Source organism: Phasianus colchicus, chromosome 5, assembly GCF_987193195.1.
Source record: "Phasianus colchicus chromosome 5, bPhaCol1.hap1.1, whole genome shotgun sequence".
Classification (NCBI taxonomy): Eukaryota; Metazoa; Chordata; class Aves; order Galliformes; family Phasianidae; genus Phasianus; species Phasianus colchicus.
Genome location: NC_143440.1, coordinates 6403586 through 6423615, shown reverse-complemented (window position 1 = coordinate 6423615; position 20030 = coordinate 6403586). Strand labels below are relative to the sequence as shown.

General features: G+C 43.6%; 2 protein-coding genes across 3 annotated transcripts in view; one reads left to right on the top strand and one right to left on the bottom strand.

Annotated features, from left to right (window-relative positions):
* Window positions 1–2061: 2061 nt before the first annotated feature.
* On the bottom strand, window positions 2062–19327 carry MRPL21 (mitochondrial ribosomal protein L21). Its single transcript, XM_031607367.2, has 7 exons — window positions 19250–19327; window positions 17101–17161; window positions 12757–12842; window positions 9132–9295; window positions 7803–7855; window positions 2899–3002; window positions 2062–2207 (listed from the first exon to the last, which is right to left on the bottom strand). Exons 1-7 carry the CDS (start codon window positions 19284–19286, stop codon window positions 2143–2145), a joined length of 570 nt encoding a protein of 189 aa, XP_031463227.1. The 5' UTR covers window positions 19287–19327; the 3' UTR covers window positions 2062–2142.
* IGHMBP2 (immunoglobulin mu DNA binding protein 2) overlaps window positions 19299–20030 on the top strand; it is a 35015-nt gene continuing 34283 nt past the window's right edge. For both annotated transcript variants that reach the window (XM_031607340.2, XM_031607339.2), the window contains exon 1: window positions 19299–19419. In XM_031607340.2, the coding sequence (XP_031463200.2) occupies window positions 19346–19419 (74 nt within the window). In that variant the 5' untranslated portion in view covers window positions 19299–19345. The remainder of the gene's footprint in view (window positions 19420–20030) is intronic.

Genomic DNA, 20030 nt, shown 5'->3' with positions numbered 1-20030 from the left:
TGCTTCAGCTGGCAACGCTGCTTCCGCTGTGGGCTCTGAACAGCCTGTAACTGGAATGCAGTCCCTGCATAATCTGTGGTAGCACACTCTTCATGCCAGCCCGCTGGCACCACACATTGCAATTAATTGCTACTGCAGGGATCTGTGGCCCCAGCAAGGAACTAAAGCTGCCTTTGGGAGAAGAGGAAGAGGTAGCAGTGCCAGGAGAAGATGGTTTTCAAAGAAATCCCCCCACTACTTCCATCTGTAAGAGCTTGGAAAAGAAGATGCAAGATAAAATGACCAAAGCAGGTTACATAGAACAGAATCATGGAATACCATGAATTGAAAGAAACACATAAGGAACACTGACTGAGTCTAACTCCTAGCTCCACACAGGACCACCCAAAAATCAGACTGTATGACTGAGATGCTCCTTGAATTACAGCAGCCTAGGGCTGCGCACACTGCCCTGGGATGACTGTTCCAGCAGCCAACCTGAACCTCTTCTGTAGAAAGGTCTCTGCCTCTGTATTCTTCTAGTAGTGTAAAATCTAGGCATCTATATACAGTCAGAGAAGGAACAGCTTCTCCCAAGGGCTGTCCATGTCAAACTATCCAAAGCAAGGAGAGACAAGTCAGCCTCTAGAGATGACCAACCCCTCTTTGGTGACTAGAGAACTGGCTTAACCCAAGCACAACCTCAAGGTGAAGTAAGGCAAGATGAAAGCAGCCTGTACTACAAAGCTTAATGCTTATAGCATATCAAGTGATCTGCACACTTATAGTGACTTATAAGACAGGACAAGACTCAGATATATTTATGTTCATAACCAGCATTTCCTCTGTGCAGAGTAGTGGGCAACCTTAGTTTAATGAAGGAAGTGCAGCGAAGGCACATAAGTACACCCATATTTGGGTGTCCTGACTCATTAGAAGCAAGGAATTCCCTACAGAAGAGGCAAGGTGAACAGAACCCACTTGTCATTTCTCAAGGTAACTGTAGGGAATCTGACAGCTACCCCAAGAGCCTACTAAAAGCTGCAGGAAATGCTTCCTAGTTGTCATCACTATCCAGAAACAAATGCAATCCTTTGCTGAATATGGCTTTGCACTCCATATGCTGCTCAGCAATACTGCTTGATTTGCAGACAAAGTGAAGAGAGAAGAATACCAAGACCAGAGATTAAAAAAAAAAGTTTCTTATGGAATATGGAATAGGTATGAAATCACTCCTAAGCCACTGGCATCTGTTATTCAACGGTATACACACAATGTACCGCTATGCAATAGTTTGGCTCACCTTTAAGAGGAAAATTTCCCAGCTGCATCTTCTGTTGTTAACGTTTAAGAAGGATTTTCACATCTTAATACAATTTAGGAGTAGATTTGGGATCCTGCAGTACCCTCTTACCCTGCACTCTTCAGCACAATGTTTGCTGTGGGTCACAAAGCACCCACAGAATATTCCCAGAAGCCAGACAGTGCCAAGATTAACAGATCAACTAGAGCTTGGTAAGGAGAGGAACGAACAAAAATAAATAAATAAATAGCACTTAACACTTTTAAAAACATCTTGCCTATCTGCAATCTGTGAAGAGCACTGAGTGTTTCCAGAGGAGAAGCAAGCTCACCCAAAAATGCATGTCTCTCTGCTAGCCTTAAGTGCACCCACAGTTCCAGGGTAGAGAAACGTGCAAGGACATGAGTAACTAAGACAAGTAGTAGGCTCTTTAAATCAACCATTTATACACTTAAGTCCTGCCCTCCAGGCTCAGGGACCCATCTGTGGGACTGGGGAGTTGATGGCCCTCTTCTACAACCAATGAAGTCCCAGTTATTTTTAATCAGCTGAGACACTGATAAACAAAAGCACTCAGAGAAGTGTGCAGTCAAAAGGTAAACATTGTTGGCATGAAACAGCTTGTCAGCTAGCAACACAGCTGGGGTTGTTTAAGGCACTGAACAAGTAAACACCATCAATGCCGAAATAACAGTTAACAAAAAAAAAATTTCATTTTGCTTTTTAAAAAGAAATTACATATAGATTTCCACTTCAGACAATAGCAAGAAGTCCAGAACTTTATGACACCGAGGCAGTTTTATTTCTGTAATTGCCTAAAGCAATAATAAGCCTAAGCCACACAACATCCGATCAATCAATCACGACAAACAGGGGAAAATTTCTATGGTGTTTATCCGGAGGACGGTCTGTGGGTTCGTGATAACTGAAAAAGAATGAAAAGAAGGAAAAAAAAGGTCACAGGATGTATGCAAACTGCTGCATACCCATCAGAAAAGGCTGAGCTACATTAAGGCAAGCCAAGGCATGACAGTGCCTAGGAGGGGGTGTGCTAACAGATGCATCCATGTTGCAGGACAGCTACATGACATTGGTACTGCATGAGCAAGAAGTCTAGGCAGAGCTCTATGGGACTGTGTCATACTGGTTAAGGTTTTAGTATCCATTCTGCAAAGAACAGTCATCATTTTCCACTCTCTCAGTCATATCTGAGAAGGGGGAGTCAAAAGGACTGCCACAGGATACTGTTAGAGCTTGTCAGTATCTGTGATTACATAGCCAGTATTTAAGGCTTTGGAAGGAGACCAAAACCAGTTTTCTGCCCTGGAATGTTTTCTTTTCCAGAAAGGTTTAGAATTTTTTTTTTGTTTTCTTTCACAAAGAAATCTAACAAAGGGTGCTGGTCAGAGGGAATAAAGTCACTGTTGCTCTGAATACAGTGGACACATCTGGGGCAGCAAGCTGAGAAAGAAATTTGTTCCTTGAGGAGTGCTGGGGGTATGGCAAGTACATCTCCCTCCCCAGGCACTAGTGTTGTGATGCATCTCTCTTCAGGCATATCCATATCCCAGCCACAGAACAGCAGGGAAGCAAACTCTGTGTTCTTTATATCTTACTTTTTTTCCTTTGATAATTGTGCTTTTTCCGAAAGCGCATGTTGATTTTTTGCCATGACACCGTCTTTTCAATCACAGTAGCCTCCACACGGACAAGATCTCTCCTTAAAAATACAGGAAAAAAAAGTACCACTTGTTAATTATTTACATTCTCTGCCTGTTGGTGAATAGGTTCAGAGGGAGAAGTGACACAAAGGTAACACATCCTGCTATAAAAAGCCCAGGTCCACATGAACTACAAGGTCGCCAGGGAAGAAGAAGGGACATCTGTCAGGAAGTTAGCTTTGTGGTGCAAAACCAAAGTTTCAAGGTGCTGTCTGTGGAACAACCAAGTGAAGTGCTAGTCTGAAGAGCAGTACCTCTCTGCCACATGAAGGACGAGATCAGAAACAGCTGAGGAAGGAGTTAGTAAGAGAAACCTGGAGGAGCTTGCAGGATTACAGATCAGATAAATTCTCCTGCCGTGTTCACAAGATCTTTCTACTTTGCTTATGGCACAGATCAAACCCACCAAAGACCCTCCTCCTGTGCTCTGCTGGTCAACACAGAAGTCTTTCATTCTTCTGTAAAGCACCCCAGACAGCTGGAATAAAATCTTGTGACTTTTCTTACCTGAGTAAGTTCTAGCAGAAACTCAGCCAAAAGAGATGTGGCCACTGTTTCTAGCAGAAAGCACAGCTAATCAGCTACTGGAGCAAGTCACTTCTTCTCCCACACAGCTCCCTTCTCCCTCCCCCTCTTAGTCTGTCCACTTGCTTACCCCAAATTGGAAGAAAGGACACACACTCACTGATTTCACATACAGCTTACTTCACAAACAGAGGAGTTCAGGTTGGGTGGTGACATCACTCAAAGTTTCAAATTGTTTCACTCACTTCTGCACATGGAAGGAAATTCTCTGCAACTAAACATCCTCCTTCCCCAGGGATGGAAGAGAAAAACATAGCCATATTTCCTTCACACATGACTAAAGCCACAAAGTAATCCATTGCTCTGTATTACTCTACCAATACACATGAATAAACACTTCCTACCCATCCAGGAAAGCTGCAGAGCACCAGAAGTCCTGGTGAAGTTTGAAAATAAGAGCACTGGGAATTCTGGCTGCCACTCAAAAAAATACCCAACCTAGAAAACAGGCTGATGCAGAGCATGTGCTGGAGGATCAGCTACCTGTCTGTTCACTGGCTCTTCTCCGAGAGCATAAACACGTTCAGACAAGAGCTTTGGAAAGTGTACTTTTAATCAACAGCCACCATCAAGACAGAAGAGACGCTTTCATGCAGCATCACTGCAGAGTACCATTAAAAACCAATTAGCACACTGACTTTGCTGCTAGAGAACATTTAAAGAGCATTTTCTTGACAAATGACTTGGCACTTATGGGGGCAGAGGAGAGAAGCCCATCTAGCCAGCTGTTCCAACAAGGTCAGTGAGAGGCCAAAGGCTCTGAGACATTTAGCATCCATATTAACATTTACCCTCTGGGCTATGGTATCTATCAGTGATTGAATCCTTCAGTGAGGAGAGAAAGACAGTCAGAAGAAAAAACTGATACATCTACATTTACTGACTAGCCCAGAAAAAAATAGACAAAATAATCTAGATTTTGAAAGACCACCAGGTGACCCTGCTATCCCAGCTAGAAGATGTTATCCAGATTCAGCCCAACATTAGGACCAACAGCACTACTGAAATACACAGCAAGCACTGTGATGCTACAAAACAAACCAAAAAACTGAACTGCAGTCCAGGGGCTGGATGTGTTTTGCCACTACAATTAGGGAGCTCTGCTTTCTGGGTCTAATTTCTGTTCACCAGAGGCAAAAGGAAATTTAAACTCCCGCTGACTTCTCAGAGGCTTGGACAGTAAAGGCATGTCAGAAAATCATTAATGATGATCACATGGGGAAACTGGAAAGCAGCCAGGCCAGATAAAACAACTCCGTCACTAAAATCTCTGTGCTGCTCTCAGAATAGGCAGAGTTTGCAGCAACACAGCCAAGCCATTCCCGATACAGCCCTAATTGCCAGACCACATCTGCCGCTCTAAACCTTGAGTAGAATTCAGCGAACAGGAGAAACACTGGCGTATCTGTAAATAATCATCCCCCCATGCACTGCTTATAGGTGTTTACAAGCTTTCAAGCAAACTAAGGGTGTTGCTGAGAAATAGGTGAGGTGCAGGTCAAAGCTCAAGGCCAGCACGTCCCAGTGAGTCCTCCTCTTTGTTGGACAAACCACTAGGGGCTGCTGGTCAGAAGGCTGAAGGAGGATAGAAACCAAATTGCTGGTGAAGTGCATATAAGCAGAAAAGTTCTCAGCAAAATAGAGCCCAAGGAAAAAGAAATCTTTATTGAATGTCTTAGGTATGACTGGAATGCCCATAAAAATAAGAAGGGGGGGGGTCACACATTTCCCAGCATTTGGGACAGCCAAGACTTGCTCTCAGAAAGCAAAGATGCAAAAGCACATCTATCAATCAGATTTGAGCAGGAAGTAAGAAAAAATTAGGCTGAAGCCTCATGGATTTAAGCTGGATTGAAAGCTTTTGTCACTGAGCAATGCAAGTGATCCAGGCAACCTACAGCCCCAAAGGACCATAACTGTCAGAGTAACAATTTCAGCCAAACTCTCCCTGCAGAGGGTAAGCGAATCCAGACTGGCTGTCTAAGATTTTCAGACAATTCTTCATTGCTACTAAAGCCACTGCAAAAATGGTCAGGTGACAGGAGGAAAATAAGGTTCATTTAAAGGGGAAAAAAACATCAGATCTACTCTGTATAGAAACAACTTTTTGTCTCAGGGGCATCAAATCATGAGATGAAACCCATGCAAAGCTACGCTTGCTTCTAATCACAGCTTTCAAAATACACAATTTTTACATTATACAGCTAAATGAAGTATAACTGCATACCACTTGATACCCTTTGTGCCCATCGAACAGACAGCAAGTCACTTGAACAAAAACAAAACCCAACAGATTCCAGAGAAGCCAGTTCCAAGTTTTCAAAATAGCCTCTGCCACAAAGATATGTTTTGTTGCACTGCTGGTTTTCTTTTTTTTTTTTTTTTTAAGAGAAGTATAATCTTGGGAGGTATCTGCTACAGAAAATAAAAATGTGACCATCTGCCCAAAAGAGGACAAGTTCATACCTGTCTCCAAGTCTGAACAGGGAGTGCAGCTGTAATGAACTGTCTTACACAGACACTGGGGCAAGTATTCTGATGTGTTTATTTTTAAAACAACAGAAAAACAAAAATGCCTTTGTTCACATCCCAGCTCTTATCTCCCCTCAAAATGTTTGTGGTTTAGACACAACTGGGAACTATGAGAAAGAATTGCTGTGATGTGGAGTACAGAGAGTGGGAAAACTGGTAAGGTTCTCCACATCTCAGAGAAGATGGCATCTCTCCACTGGCCCTCCACTCTGTCTCCTCCTCCTCCCAGTGATCCTCCTCTGCCAAAATTACTAGAGTTCACTGTGCAATTTGGTCTGTTTCAAGCAACTGACGGTGCCTTCTGCAGACTTAAAGCACACGCAGGAATCTAACAGTTGCTTTTCTTCCTGTTCTAGAGCTCTTAGGGCACATGCCAAGTACAGCACTCCAGTGTCACTAGTTAAGAAAACCAGGTGAAGGACAGTGCTCCCAACCTGTCTGGCATGACACATCCCCATTTGCAGAATGCATCCAGGAGCTGGACTCAATGATCCTTGTGTCCCTTTCAACTTGGGATATTCTATGATCCTATTATTCTGCAAGTTTATGTTTCTAATCCTAGAAATGGTATATCAACTTCCTAAAGATCTTCAACAAGATAAACAGTACCTGACAATAATTCAGAGGCTCCTGAAGATCTGTCATTCCAAATCTCTTTACAGAAGTGCTATAAGGGCTGTCAGTTCTCATAATCCTATCAAACACTAGAAACCCATTGCAGAAATCATGTTATCGAGTGTGCAAACACATTATTTGCTACTCTGGAATACAGACATCCTCCTGGTAATGTAGATAGCATTCAGAAGCCAACCTGATTTGAAAATACTTGGTGTTTTTAACTTGAATCTGCAAGGCATCAAGACCTACAAGTTCCTCCTTATCTGGCTGTCCTCTGCCAAATTGCTGCAGTTCAAACCAACACTTAACACGCAGCTCAGTCTGCAGCCAGACCACAGCTGGGGCTTCCAGATTCTTAAAGCTACATTATACATACTTGCAAGCCACATTATTTTGACTAGCACTTTACCACTAGAACTTCTGGGGAAAGCTACATAGAGCTGATGACTTTGCTTCTGGCCAATGCTAAGAGCTCAACCAGCAACACCAAGTCCACACACCACTTCCTTCTGGTAAAGAAAATGCTGACAAACTAGGTGTTCTGCTCATTTGTATAGCAAGTCTGACAGCTCTAAGATGATGCTGGTGCCATGATTGTTGGAGGCATGCAACTAGGAAGAAGGAAAAGCTTGGAACTCTTCATTTAAGATTAAGACCCGCTAGGTTAAATCATGGGTAAAAGGAAACAGGTTTTAAGAAAAAAAACACAACCTCAAATTAAGGCACTAGGGACAGGCATGGATTTCTGGGTTATTTTAAGATGGCTATCACTGCAATTATGGTTAGGGAGTAAAGAGCAAGATTTACTGCTAGTTTGTGCAAGACTTATACATCAGAAAGCAGAGCCAAGCCAACAGAGTTAATATCCTACAGTTACCTTAGGAATGGGTACTGTGCTCTATCCTGGCACTATGGTAATAGTTAAGAGCCAGCCAAAGCTGACAAGTTTGTTTTATTGCTGTTTTTTTTTTCTCCAAAATCCATAGGGCTGGGAAAAGAGATAGCACTGATAAATTCAGGTTTCTTTTCAGGTTGTAGGATAATTCTTGAATGAGATCTCTTACCCCAGGAGCGGTCTTCCAATAAGCGTGAAATCATCAGCACCAACCAGCAAAACCTACGCAGAATAATCAGACATATGAGTGGTTCATTATACCAGCAGAAACACAAGCAATATTTTCCAAATTCTGTAGCCACCACACATGAGCCAAACTGTTTAAAAATGGGCCTTTACATGTTTCAAACCTGGCATCATTACTAGAGCAGACCAGTGGAGAACGGCAGCTCACAGGCAAGAAACAGATTCATAAAACAGACACATTTCCAGAACTTCATTTTAAAACATACTTTAGAAGTATCTTGCACACTGATCAGAACACACTGAACTTCCCTGTTCTGGCTCACCAACAGTTGTAAAAGATATGAAAAGCAATACAGGGAAGAATAGGCTTTTGCATGGGTGCTGAATGAGTGGCAGCTCCTAAAATCATTGGGTTTTATAGCAATTGCAACATATCCTCTACAGAAACACTTTAATCATTGTCCTCCCCGAGGCCTCAAGATAGACAATAAAGAAATGAATAGCTCAGGTCAGTTCAAAACCACAGAGACAAACCCCTTCATTTCAGGGCATTTCAGTCACACTCCCATCCAAGAAGCAGGTGAAATAATAGAAAAGTTCTCATGAGAAGAGACAGCATTTCATAAGGTTGCCTCCTTCCATACTAACTATATGGTAGCAGTTTAAAAGCAACATAGAAATGGACATAAGGTGTTCTATTTTTTCCTTTAACGAGACATTTTTCAGTGAAATTCCTACAGGAGTATGGTGGTGTTGGGTTATGGTGGTTAGGCAAAATTTTAATTAATGAGCCTCTACAAGTTCCTGCTAGTTAACCAAGACTAAGGATAAATATGTTGAGTTGCATCTTGGCAATTCTCCCCTACAGGCAGCATCCTTCCACCTTCACCCAACACATTCAGCATGATAACGATCTTGGAAAGCTCTATGCAGTGACAGCTCCTCTGGGAGTACTGTCAGTGTTTTGGGTGTAGCAGGCTCAAGGTAAACATAGTCTCTTTCACTGTCATCTCTAAAAACAACAACTGTAATTTTCTTTTTTCAGATGAAGTTAGTATAACAGAAATCTGTATTCTAACAGAGTCTGTCACAACTCATTCCAACCTCATTCAACAGAAACCACATTAACATTATCACTAACACCACAGCTCAGATTGGAATAAAACTAAGACAAAAAAGCTGAAAATAAGAACGGGAGATCTAACAGGAGCTCTCCAGGACTTTTCAAAAACTGGTTATGAATTTTGCTTCAGAAAACATTTGCAGCAGAAACAGCATGGGGGTCACAGGCACTGTGGACAAGGCACATTACCTTTTCCATCCGGATTCGGTCTCCACATTCAGCCTGCAGCACGTTGTCCATCATAATTAAGTCTTCACTGGTTATTTTGTACTGTTTGCTGGCAAAGTGAACCACAGCAAAGAGCCTCCCGTACTGCCCTGTTGCAATCATCTCATTCACCTTTTGTACCACTTCTGTAGGCAAAGAGCAGAGAAGAAATCAGAGTAGAAAATCCAAAGCAAGAAGAGTCAATCAGAATTAACTCAGCCACACTGCTCTCTCTCACCTAAAGATTCCCAAAAGGTAACAGTTTAAGTAAGGCTCAAGAGATTCAAGAAGGGTGTAGATGTGTACTTAGGGACACAGTTTAAGGGACAATTGGTGGTCGGTGTGCAGTTGGATTAGATGATCTTGAAGGTCTTCTCCAACCTTAATAATTTATGATAAGAGCAATGCTGTTTCTTACAGGTCACGAGTCACCGTTTCACAAACCTTTCCATCTTCTGGTTGCTGTAAAAGCCTACTCATAGTAAGCACGCAAGCAGACACCTATAAATATATCATGCAACTAATTCCAAGCAGTTGATTTCTCAGCCTCTTTCTTAGGCAGCCTGAAACGCACTGTACTCAAATACAAAACGTTCCAGAAGAGAGTGCTTGTCTACACATCTGAAATGGAGCTCTCCTCAATTTCCAAGTAACACATGAAAAGGCCAGGACACTAAATACTTGGTAAAGCAACCAGGAACATCAAGAGAGCAAAGTACACAGGAAGAAGGACTCCAGCATGCTAACAAAACCTGGCTTGAGAAGCTACAGCAAAAACTGGAAAGACTTCCAGAAAAGCTCTTCCTATATGCACATGCAACCAGAGCAAGGTGCCAGGAGCAGTATAAATTTCAGGGACAAGGCCCTGCATAGCACATGCACATAACTCAGATTTCTGTAATCAACTTCCTGTGCAGTGAAGCCAAAATCAAGTTTTATGAGAACATCAAAAGGTCTTTTTTAACGAGTGCTATTCCCTGCCAAATAGCAGCTTTCCCCATCTCAGGCTGATCACAGAGTAACTTCACTATAACTGGAAAAATAGACTTTCTTCATTGTCCTCACAAGTGGCTGAATCACTGTTCTTTTCTTGGAATGTAAACAAAGCATAACCACCATTTGGGACAGACAAGCACTTACAACCAAACTAAGTCCAACCCTTACAGGAACACTCTGAAAGTGTCCAAGTTTCAAACCAGCAAACTATTATAGGTAGATGCTAGAAGAGAAATTGTTTTACAAGACAGTAGTTAGTGCAATTCCCACTAAAACTAAGAGCTGTGCTTCTGTATTGCTGGGATTGCCATCCCAGGAGAAAAGTCCTCTGTATATTCTTCTGATTCAGAGAGTTCCACTACCGAAAGCCCACAGAAAAGTATGATACCTTTCTCTTTGTTACAAACCCCAATGCACAACAGGATACAACAAATTAATTTCAGCTCTGAACTGCTGATACATGTATTTCAGTAGTACTGTGGTCAACATCTCAAAACCAGCATTTCAAGACACTGACCTTGGTCAAAAAAACATGTGGAGTCACATTTTAACAAGATTTACTTCCTCACCAAATTTCAACTTTCTACCACACAACTTCATCTTTTTGTATCAGAAAAAGATAAGTGTTCTTCAACATACGTGGACTCTGAAGTTATTGCTTGCTCTTCCAAACATCTCTAATGACAGGAAACATCAATGGATACTTCCACCTGATTGTTAGAACAGCTTGAATCTCAGCATCATGTGGAATGATGGTGCCTAAAATATACACATCTGTTTCCACAGACAGTGGGAGAATATCAGGCAGAATTCAAATGCTCTAATTACTGTTTGCTTTGGATAAGCACAGCCAAGAGACAGCAATGCAAGCTCATAAACAGTAGGAGGTTACAAGGCACGGAAATCACAACAACCCCAAGGATCCCATGTGAAGCAGTCATAAGAACATGGGACCTTATTCACCCCAGGGTGTCAGCAAATCAAATGAAGCAGTTTATGGTTCACTACTGGGTCAAATCATGCTCTCATCTGTCACTTGAACAATTGCAGACATGCAGAGGAAATGAAAAGCAGAATAAAAAAAGCAGTCAGAGAGAAGACCTGGAAGAAGCTCTCTCCAAGGCACATCACTCATGCAGTTATTACCACATTTTTGCTATGCTATGGGAATCTGTTAAAACACAGGCAAAGCTTTGCTCTCTCCTTCCACTGTTTCCTTGTAGATCTCCTCTTCCCTTCACTTCTCAGGCCTCTCCAAACTACAGCCCTCAGAATGTCCTTTCAGGTGCCTTTCACTGATGTCCTAGAAGCTAATGCAACAAGACAGTAAAACAGCCTGTTAATAAAGAGCTAATTCCTTGCATGAAGCAGATGACTGCTAACTGCCCACTACCACAGGAATTGTAAGAGAAATTCACCCACGAGGGCTTGTTCCTGTTGAGAAACATTCTGTACCTGTGCTGGTTTCTCTTCTACCATCTGTAGTATGGTCTGGATGACAACAGCCCCTCCCAGACAAGATAAGGCTAGATACATATTGCCTTCTCTGTATTTCATTTCCATATCTCTATCAGCCATGAGGAACCTGTGTCCAGTTGTTCAACAGCTGGGCTTGTTCAGCCTGGAGAAAAGAAGGCTGCGGGGTGACCTCATTGCAGCCTTTCAGTACCTAAAGGGAGCCTACAAACAGGAGGGGAATCAACTCTTTGAAAGGGTGAGTGACAGCAGGACAAGGGGAAATGGTTTTAAGCTGAGGGAAGGGAGATATAGGTTGGACGTCAGGGGGAAATTCTTTACAGAGAGAGTGGTGAGGTACTGGAACAGCTGCCCAGGGAGGTTGTGGATGCCCCGTCCCTGGAGGGGTTCAAGGCCAGATTGGATGGGGGCCCAGGGCAGTCTGGTCTAGCATTAGGTGGAATGGTTGGTGGCCCTGCGTGTGGCAGGGGGGTTGGAGATTCATGATCCTTGAGGTCCCTTCCAACCCTGGCAATTCTGTGATTCTGGGATTCTGTGAACAGCCTCATGCACTTCATATGCTGACTTGTGAGGCAAACTCCTGTCTGATCCATAGGCTCCTTCCAAGAGGACTAGTGCCTGTGTTCAATGATCCTGACTAAATGTGTGGACAAGCATGCATTTTCTAAGACTGTGTTGCTTCCCACCTGCTTGCTGTCTTACGCCACATCTGTCACGTGCCCACTGTCCAACTGCTTATACTGGCTCTAGCATTCTGCATTATTCACTAAAATATCAGCTCTCTGACATGCCCTCTGTTCAACTGCTTATGCTGGCTTCCGCATTTTGTTGTATCCACTAAAAGAAAAGACAGTTATTCCCTCTGATTGAAAAGCCACACTTTATGCTTTAGGTAGCAACACATCCCATCAGATAAGAGCCCTTGGAAAGCAGTATGACCTGTCAGACTGTCACAGACTAAGGGACTTCATAATCTACCCAAATCTCTAATACAAGCAGTCAGAGCATGAGTCCAGTGACACTAAAAGGAAAGAACAAAAAGCTTGACTCACCAAAGACACTCATATAAACTCAATCAAGCCACCAATGCCAACACTAGAGTGTTAAGCTTCACTTGAAGACTTGAGACCTTTACCTGCATGGTGCTTTGCTTCTTCCACTGGATTTGGCAATTTTACTTCAGACCATGGGGGTGAAGTCAAAGATGTTTTGGCAACAATCCTGTGAACAATAAGGTTAATAATGAAGATCCACATGTAACAAACAGATCTCTCCAAAAGATAAAAAAAACACATATTTGGCTTCATTTCTGAGCTCAACCCACAAAACCTCTGCCTAACACAATCAGTGCTCCCAGGACCCAATGTCATTTAGGTACACCATGAAACGCTGTAAGCTTTAAGCAAATGGAATAAACACCTCAGTGGTTGGTTTGTTTTATACCCTTCCTATCACAACATGGGGGAAATGGATTTTTTTCCCCCCTACTTACCACTTCAGAATGTTAATTGAAATGGATCAAAACAACAGAAGAGATCACAAAGAAACCAACAGAATTAACATAAAATTCAGCTAAGCTGGGTTATGACTTATCCCTGATGATCTGCAGCTAGATGTGCTAGTGATGATCAAGCCCAGTAATCACCAGGTACTTTCCACCACCTTGTTTTTACTGACTGGAATTTTGTCACAAGCACCAGTCGGAGCAGACGTACTTAAAGCCTTGCTTGCATATGAGTTTTAGACGAAAGTTTCTTGTTAAGCTTTTCCACGGATATATCCTTTGACATAGTCCCACTCAACATCCTTCTCTAGAAATCAGAGATATGGATTTGATGGGTGGACTGTTCAGTGGAAGAGGAACTGGTTGTGAGACTGCACCTAGAGTGCAGTAATCAATGGCTCCATGTCCAGATGGAGATTGGTGACGCGTGGTGTCCTTTTGGTCAGTCCTAGGATCAGCATTTTTTAACACCCTCATCAATAGCAGGATCAAGTGCACCCTCAGCAAGTTTGTGGAGGGCACTGAACTGTGGAGGGCAGTCAGCACACCAGAGAGATGGGATGTCATTCAGAGAGACCTAGACAGGCTGAGCAGTTAGGCTCAGGTGAACCTCACAAGGCTCAACAAACCAAGTGCAAGGTCTGCACCTGGGTCATGGCCCAGTATCAATACAAGCTGGAGGATATAAGGATGTAGCAGGGCCCTGCTGAAAAGAGAAGGTACTGGTGTATGGCAGCTGGACGTGATGGAAGGCACACTAGCAATGTGCCCTCACAGCCCAGAAAGCTAACTGTATCCTGAGCCACATCAAAATAAGAGTGGCCAGCAAGGTCTGTATCCAGATGTGAAGTGCTCACTGCAGGAGAGACATGGATCTGCTGGAGTGTGTAGAGGAGGACCACCTCCCCTGTGAGGACAGGCTGAAATAGCTGTTCAGCCTGGAGAACAGAAGGCTCCAGGGAGACCTGAAAGTGTCCTTTCAGTATCTAAAGAGGGCTATAAGAAATAAGGGGACAGACTCTCTACCAGGGTCTGTTGTGACAGGACAAGTGGAAATGGATTCAAACTTTCATCTAGACTGGATGTAAGGAAGAAGGCTTTTTAACATTAAAGGTAATGAAGCACTGAAACAGGTTGCCTAAAGTAGTGAATACTCTGTCCCCAAAGACATGCAAGGTCAGGCTGGATGGAGCTCCAAACACTCTGATCTAGCTGTCCTGTGTCCTGTTCACTGCAAGAGAGTTGGACCAGATGGACCCTTTAAGGGTCCCTTCCAACTTAATTCTATGATCCAAGTTACCACCACTACAGCTGAGACTGAACATATGTTTCTCACCCCACTTCAGTACCAGCACAAAGCCCTGCAATTATCCAATAGCAGGGGCATCTAGGAGGCAGCAACTTGCCTTTGACTGTGAGGAATGGCTAAGGAGCATTCTTAAATCATCCTCAAGTACTATGAATATTAACACATCCTTTTATACTCTACTTGTAATGCTCTTCTCTGTGAAATAGTTATGAGAGGGTCCTAAGACCACAGCTGGGTTCTTTACAGGTGAGTTATGAGGCTGCTCTTCCTTTGTCACTTCCAGCTGCAAAACCTGAATGGCAGTAATAACAGCTTATCTCACCCCAGGTGCAATTCAGTGCATTACAACACAAGTATTCAACCCAAAAGCTTCCTCTGTGTCATTACCATGTCTATCTACAACCTATACCATGCTGGGGAGGGACAAGGAGAGATCTCTTAGACCTACACCTGTCTTCATTCAGATGGCTCACAAAAAAGAGCAGAAGCATGCACCATCTTGCATCCAACCAGACAAGTGCAAGCATCATTCCTCAACTTATTTTTCTAAAAGGTGCCAATTAAATCCTTATTCATCTTGAACAGGTAGCTTTCACTGCTGTGATATAAAATTGCTTTAATAGCATTTCTTTTCAAAATACTCTGTAACAACATCGCTGAGACAAGAGCCTCTCCATTTTGAAACTTCACATCAGTCCCTGCAGTCCCTACCGGGTATCATCCTGGGACAGTTCTAAGCATTTCCCTTTTAGGTTCTTTAAGAGACCACGGGATCAACTCAGACTGCCTCAGCAAGTTACTGTACTTGAAAACTGCTCTACTTGCTCCACCTAAATGTTGCACCTTGTGACAACCATGTACCATTTTCAGTAAGTAACAGAGCAACACCTTCATTTTAGTGAATACACTGGCGGTTTGAGAGCAAGCAGGCAATGGCATTGACACAGAAGACCAAAAGCAGACAGGAGTATTTAGCTATCAGCCAGAAACATGTTCTCATTACCTGTTACAGTGAGGTTTCTCAGGAATGTCACTGGGAAGGAAACTGTCTGAAAACTGAACTGATTCTTTTCTACCTCAAGCCTCGTACAATCAGTATTGCAGGTACCCACATGCATATGCTGCTCTTATCGACAGCAGTGCAGATGGAACTAAATCATGAGAGCCCTGCTAAAAACATCAGAGCTGAACAACAATTAACTCTGCTCTAATATGCCACTGGGTGTTAATTCAAAAATGAAATGCTACGTGCAGATCACAGCATGAGTTCAAGCAGTAAAAATGCAAATAGCACTTGCTTGTAAGTAGCTGTTTTTCAAGATCTCCTGGACAAGGAGCAGCAAGGAGAACTAGAGGCAACTGTTTACTTCTCTGCCAGTTACAGAAAACTATTGATTTGTTCCCTAAGAAACAGTGGAGAGTAAAGCGCCACTCTAAGCAAGAGCAGCACTTTGCACATGCAATGCTTTCATCACAACTGCAGTACACCCTCCAGGAGGCAGGGGAAGGAGCACAAGGCCTATAAAGCTGCATTTAGAGATTATTCAGAGATGCGCCAAATACCTTCAGTCAGAACACATGGCTGAAGGGCAACGGATTACAATTCTTTATTAAGCAGAGATTTAGTAAAAGGGAGGTAGATTCATCCTGGATCTCAATTTGATTATCAGATACTGATTTCTGAAATTTGAAGAGAGGTTCTGCTCACTAATTAAACAATGGAAAGGTCAGAATTTCCTGGGGACTGAAATCCACATTTTCCATAAATAACTCAGGATGCACAAGCTGCACAAAACATTCAGGAAACGAACATTAGATGCTAGTGAAAGAAAGCAACATTAACACTGTGCTTGACTAGTTTACTCAGTAATGCAAAAAAAGCCTCTTAAAGAAACTCAAAGTAATTGCTAGCACCAAGACTTTGTGGGCTTGCAGTAGAGTTTAACAGCAACGTTGTGTGCTGTGCCATGGAGGCTGAGATCCAAACTGTGTTCCTACACATAGAAGAGACTACCCCCTTGAAACCTTCTGCAGCACAGATGAATTTTGTCATTTCCCCCAGATGCCGCTCATAGGACTTCCTTATCTCTGCAGTGCCCCCTTCTGGGGAAAGCAAGAAGCAGCACAGGCTGTAGCTCGATACAGATATTTCTGTACTAGGTCTCAACAAAGGAAACAAAATGAAGACACAAACAAGCATTTCTAAAAGTGCTGAAATTAACAAAGCCTAAAGCCTTCTGGATTGGTATCCTCTAGCAACTGGCCTCGTAATTACATCTTATAAAAACTGTAGCCCAAATTCAGTATTTATGAGAGAACAGCAACTCCAGCTGGGAAATAAACCTCATCTATACTTAAGTAGACAAGCAACAGTTGAGTGGATTCTCTGTTGTTTGCTGTTGACTGAACCACACTGCAGCCCCTTGCTCAGTGGAGTGGAATTATCTCTTTATTCAGCTTCACAAGGCAATGGAAGTGTCCTTCTAGCACAGGTGGTAAAGGGGAGGCAGAGCATCTAAAACTTATTGAGAAGTAACAAAGGGATCTATTAAGTCTCTCTTCTAGAGAGAAACAAGCTCCTGCCTCCATTCCCCCTCCCACACTCCCCCTGGTAGGTCAGCATTTCAAGGGGGCAAAAATGAAAGCAGAATGTCATTTGACATTACCCTTCCTGTAGAGATGTGCTCTGAGAGCTCTGGAGGCGAACCACAGATGAAAACAAGAAAGCTAAAAAGGAGAGAGGGAGAAAGTATTAAAACCAAGCAGCAACAGTTGGACTCAGTCTTTTAGTGAGGCAATAGTACAGTGATGCTGAAGGAAACGTCATATGCTAGTCCACTCCCTGATACTGTTTTCTACCTATAAAACCTTTGTTCAGGTTCCACTGCAATGAAGAAAGCAAAAGAAGGTACATGACCATAGAATCATAAAGGTCGGAAAGGACCTCCAAGATTGATGGTTTGATGGTTATCAACCCATCACCACCATGACCACTAACCACATCCCTTGGCATGGCATCTCCATGGCTCTTGAACACCTCCAGATACAATGACTCCACCACTTCCCTGGGCAGTCTGTTCCAATACCTCACAACTCTTTTACAGAACTTCTTTTTTTTTTTTTTTTTTTTAACTAATATCCAATCTGAAGCTCCCCTGGTGCAACTTGAGGCCATCACTTCTTATCCTATTGTTATCTGGGAGAAGAGGCTGGCTGCCACCTCACCACAACCTCCTGTCAGGGAGTTGTAAAGATCTGTAAGGTCTCCCCAAAGCCTCCTCTTCTCCACAGGAAACAATCCCAGTTCCCTCAACCATTCTCGATAACACTTATGCTCCAGACCCTTCACTGCTCCACTGCCCTTCTCTGGGCACGCTCCAGGGCCTCAATGACTTCTCATAATAAGAGAACAAAAACTGCACAGTCTCAAGGTGCAGCCTCACCAGTAATGACAAAGGACTAACAGCTATGCAGCACTGCATGAGAGCAAGAGAAAGGTCTTGTCCTGCAAGCACACTTGGCTCAAGTACCACTTCCAGCAAGACAGAACAGATACACAAGGATACACTCATAGCACCCTACCTCCTTGAAAGAGCAATAGAACAACACAACCAAGGGGCACAGGGAAGCAAGTAGTCTCAACTGTCACGTGTTCTCTTAACTCTGAGTACTGTTGCTAAAAGGATCCCTCTCAAAATGGGGAGAAGAACTCTTACACTTTATTTATCAGGTGATTCTAGGCAAGTTTATTTAGTCTTGAGTTTTTGCTCAAAAGCACACCACAGGAGTGTGTTTTGGAGTCCTGGGGATGCCAAGCAGATACCACAACCCCAAGGGAAAGCCAAATGGAAGAGCAGAAGAAAGTGCATCAGGTTTGGTTCCACCACTTTTGCATCTGGATTTCCACCATTCCAGATGTTGATTTTCTTCTAGGTAGGAGGGGTGAGGAATTATGAAGTTAAACAGGTGATAATAACATAAACACAGGAAGAACAGTAGCTTACTACAACTCAGAATCACTCAGGTTGGCAAAGACCCTTATGATCAATAAGTACAACCATCAACCCAACCCCACTATACCCACTAACCATGTAACTCATTTTGCACTTTGGAATATAGAATCACTATTTTCAGAGGAGTGTATAGTCAATGAATATAAAGATGTTATAATTGTGAAATAAATAAGAGAGTTTGGCAGAACAGATCATAGTAACAAAAAGAGAATAGATAGAAAGCTTACCCACATCCTAGGCTCACCACAAAACTCCAGAGAAGGGATCTCCAGAAGATACCCTTCCCTACTGGTAATCAGCTCTTAAATGGGTCTAGGAGAGGTGGAGCCAGGCTCCACCCCTTCCAGCAACACAGGTGAATTGCTTTCACCTGTGCTCCCGTGGCTGACTCATTGCTCGCCTCAGGTGATCAATCAGAGGTTCAGGCCGTGATTCAGCAGTTCCATACAGAGGAGAGACCCAGGAACATGTGCTGAGAGGCTAATCGTCTCAGGAACAGCAACAAGCCTTGCTAAAGCAATTTGCTTATTAAATGCACAGTTCCCGTGCAGGAACACCGCCTTCCTCACCCACCAGCTAAAAGGCACGCTGAAATCCCCCTAACCCCAACCCCACCGGCTCACCCCCCTTTACAGAGGTGATCCACACATAGCTCCTCGCAGCAGACCCCCTCAAAAGTCACAGAGCCGAATCCCACCGTTCATTTTCACGAACGTTTCCCCTCACGTTTCTCACAGCCCGTCCTGCGAGCAGCAAGAAACCAGAGATGAAGGCTGGCCGTTCCCACTCGGCCGTCCCTCACCTGCCGCGCGCCGTCTGGCTGCTCCCAGCGCCGCCATGACAGCATTCCCCCCCCCCCCCCATCCGACCCGGAAGCGGAAGTGCCCGTGGAGCCAAGATGGCGGAGGAGGTGGCTGAGCGGCAGCTGCAGCTGCTGAGGGAGGAGCGGGAGGCAGAGCTCGCCGAGAAAAGGTAGTGCTGGGGTAGTGCTCTGTAGGAACCCTATAACAGCGCACCTATAAGGCCTGCTGTCAGCTATGGGGCTCACCCCTGTAAGGTCAACTCGCCCCTGATCAGACTGAGTCACTTATGGGCTCTGACCTCACTCTGTTGGTAGTTGGGGCCCCTCCTTGGCCTCCGTAGCCTGTACGTATCTCTATCCTGCTGCTTAAAACTTCCCGCAGCCCCAGTCTGCGAGACAAATTGGAACAGTAAAGGTTGAACAAGGTGGATTCCCTGCCTCCCTTCCTCCCTGTCAATCTATCAAAAAATAAAGAATCCACCTTAGTATTCTGATGCTGAGCCAAAAGGCTGTAAAGCTGCCAATGGCAATTTGTGTCTCAGTCCCATGTAGAACGCTCTCTTCTCTGTGTAGTGCCTCTGGGGGTATTGGTTGGGGATTTGCAGAAATCTTAATGTGAGAAACAGCAAACCTTCCATTTAAGAACTTATGTGTGATAGGAGAAAGCTTAGATCATTCTCTGCTGACTCGTGAGCTGGGCAGTGTCTTCTTTTATGCACCTAGACAGAAGAAATACACATAAATAAACACTGATATCTCCATACTACGTAGGCTTCTCCCC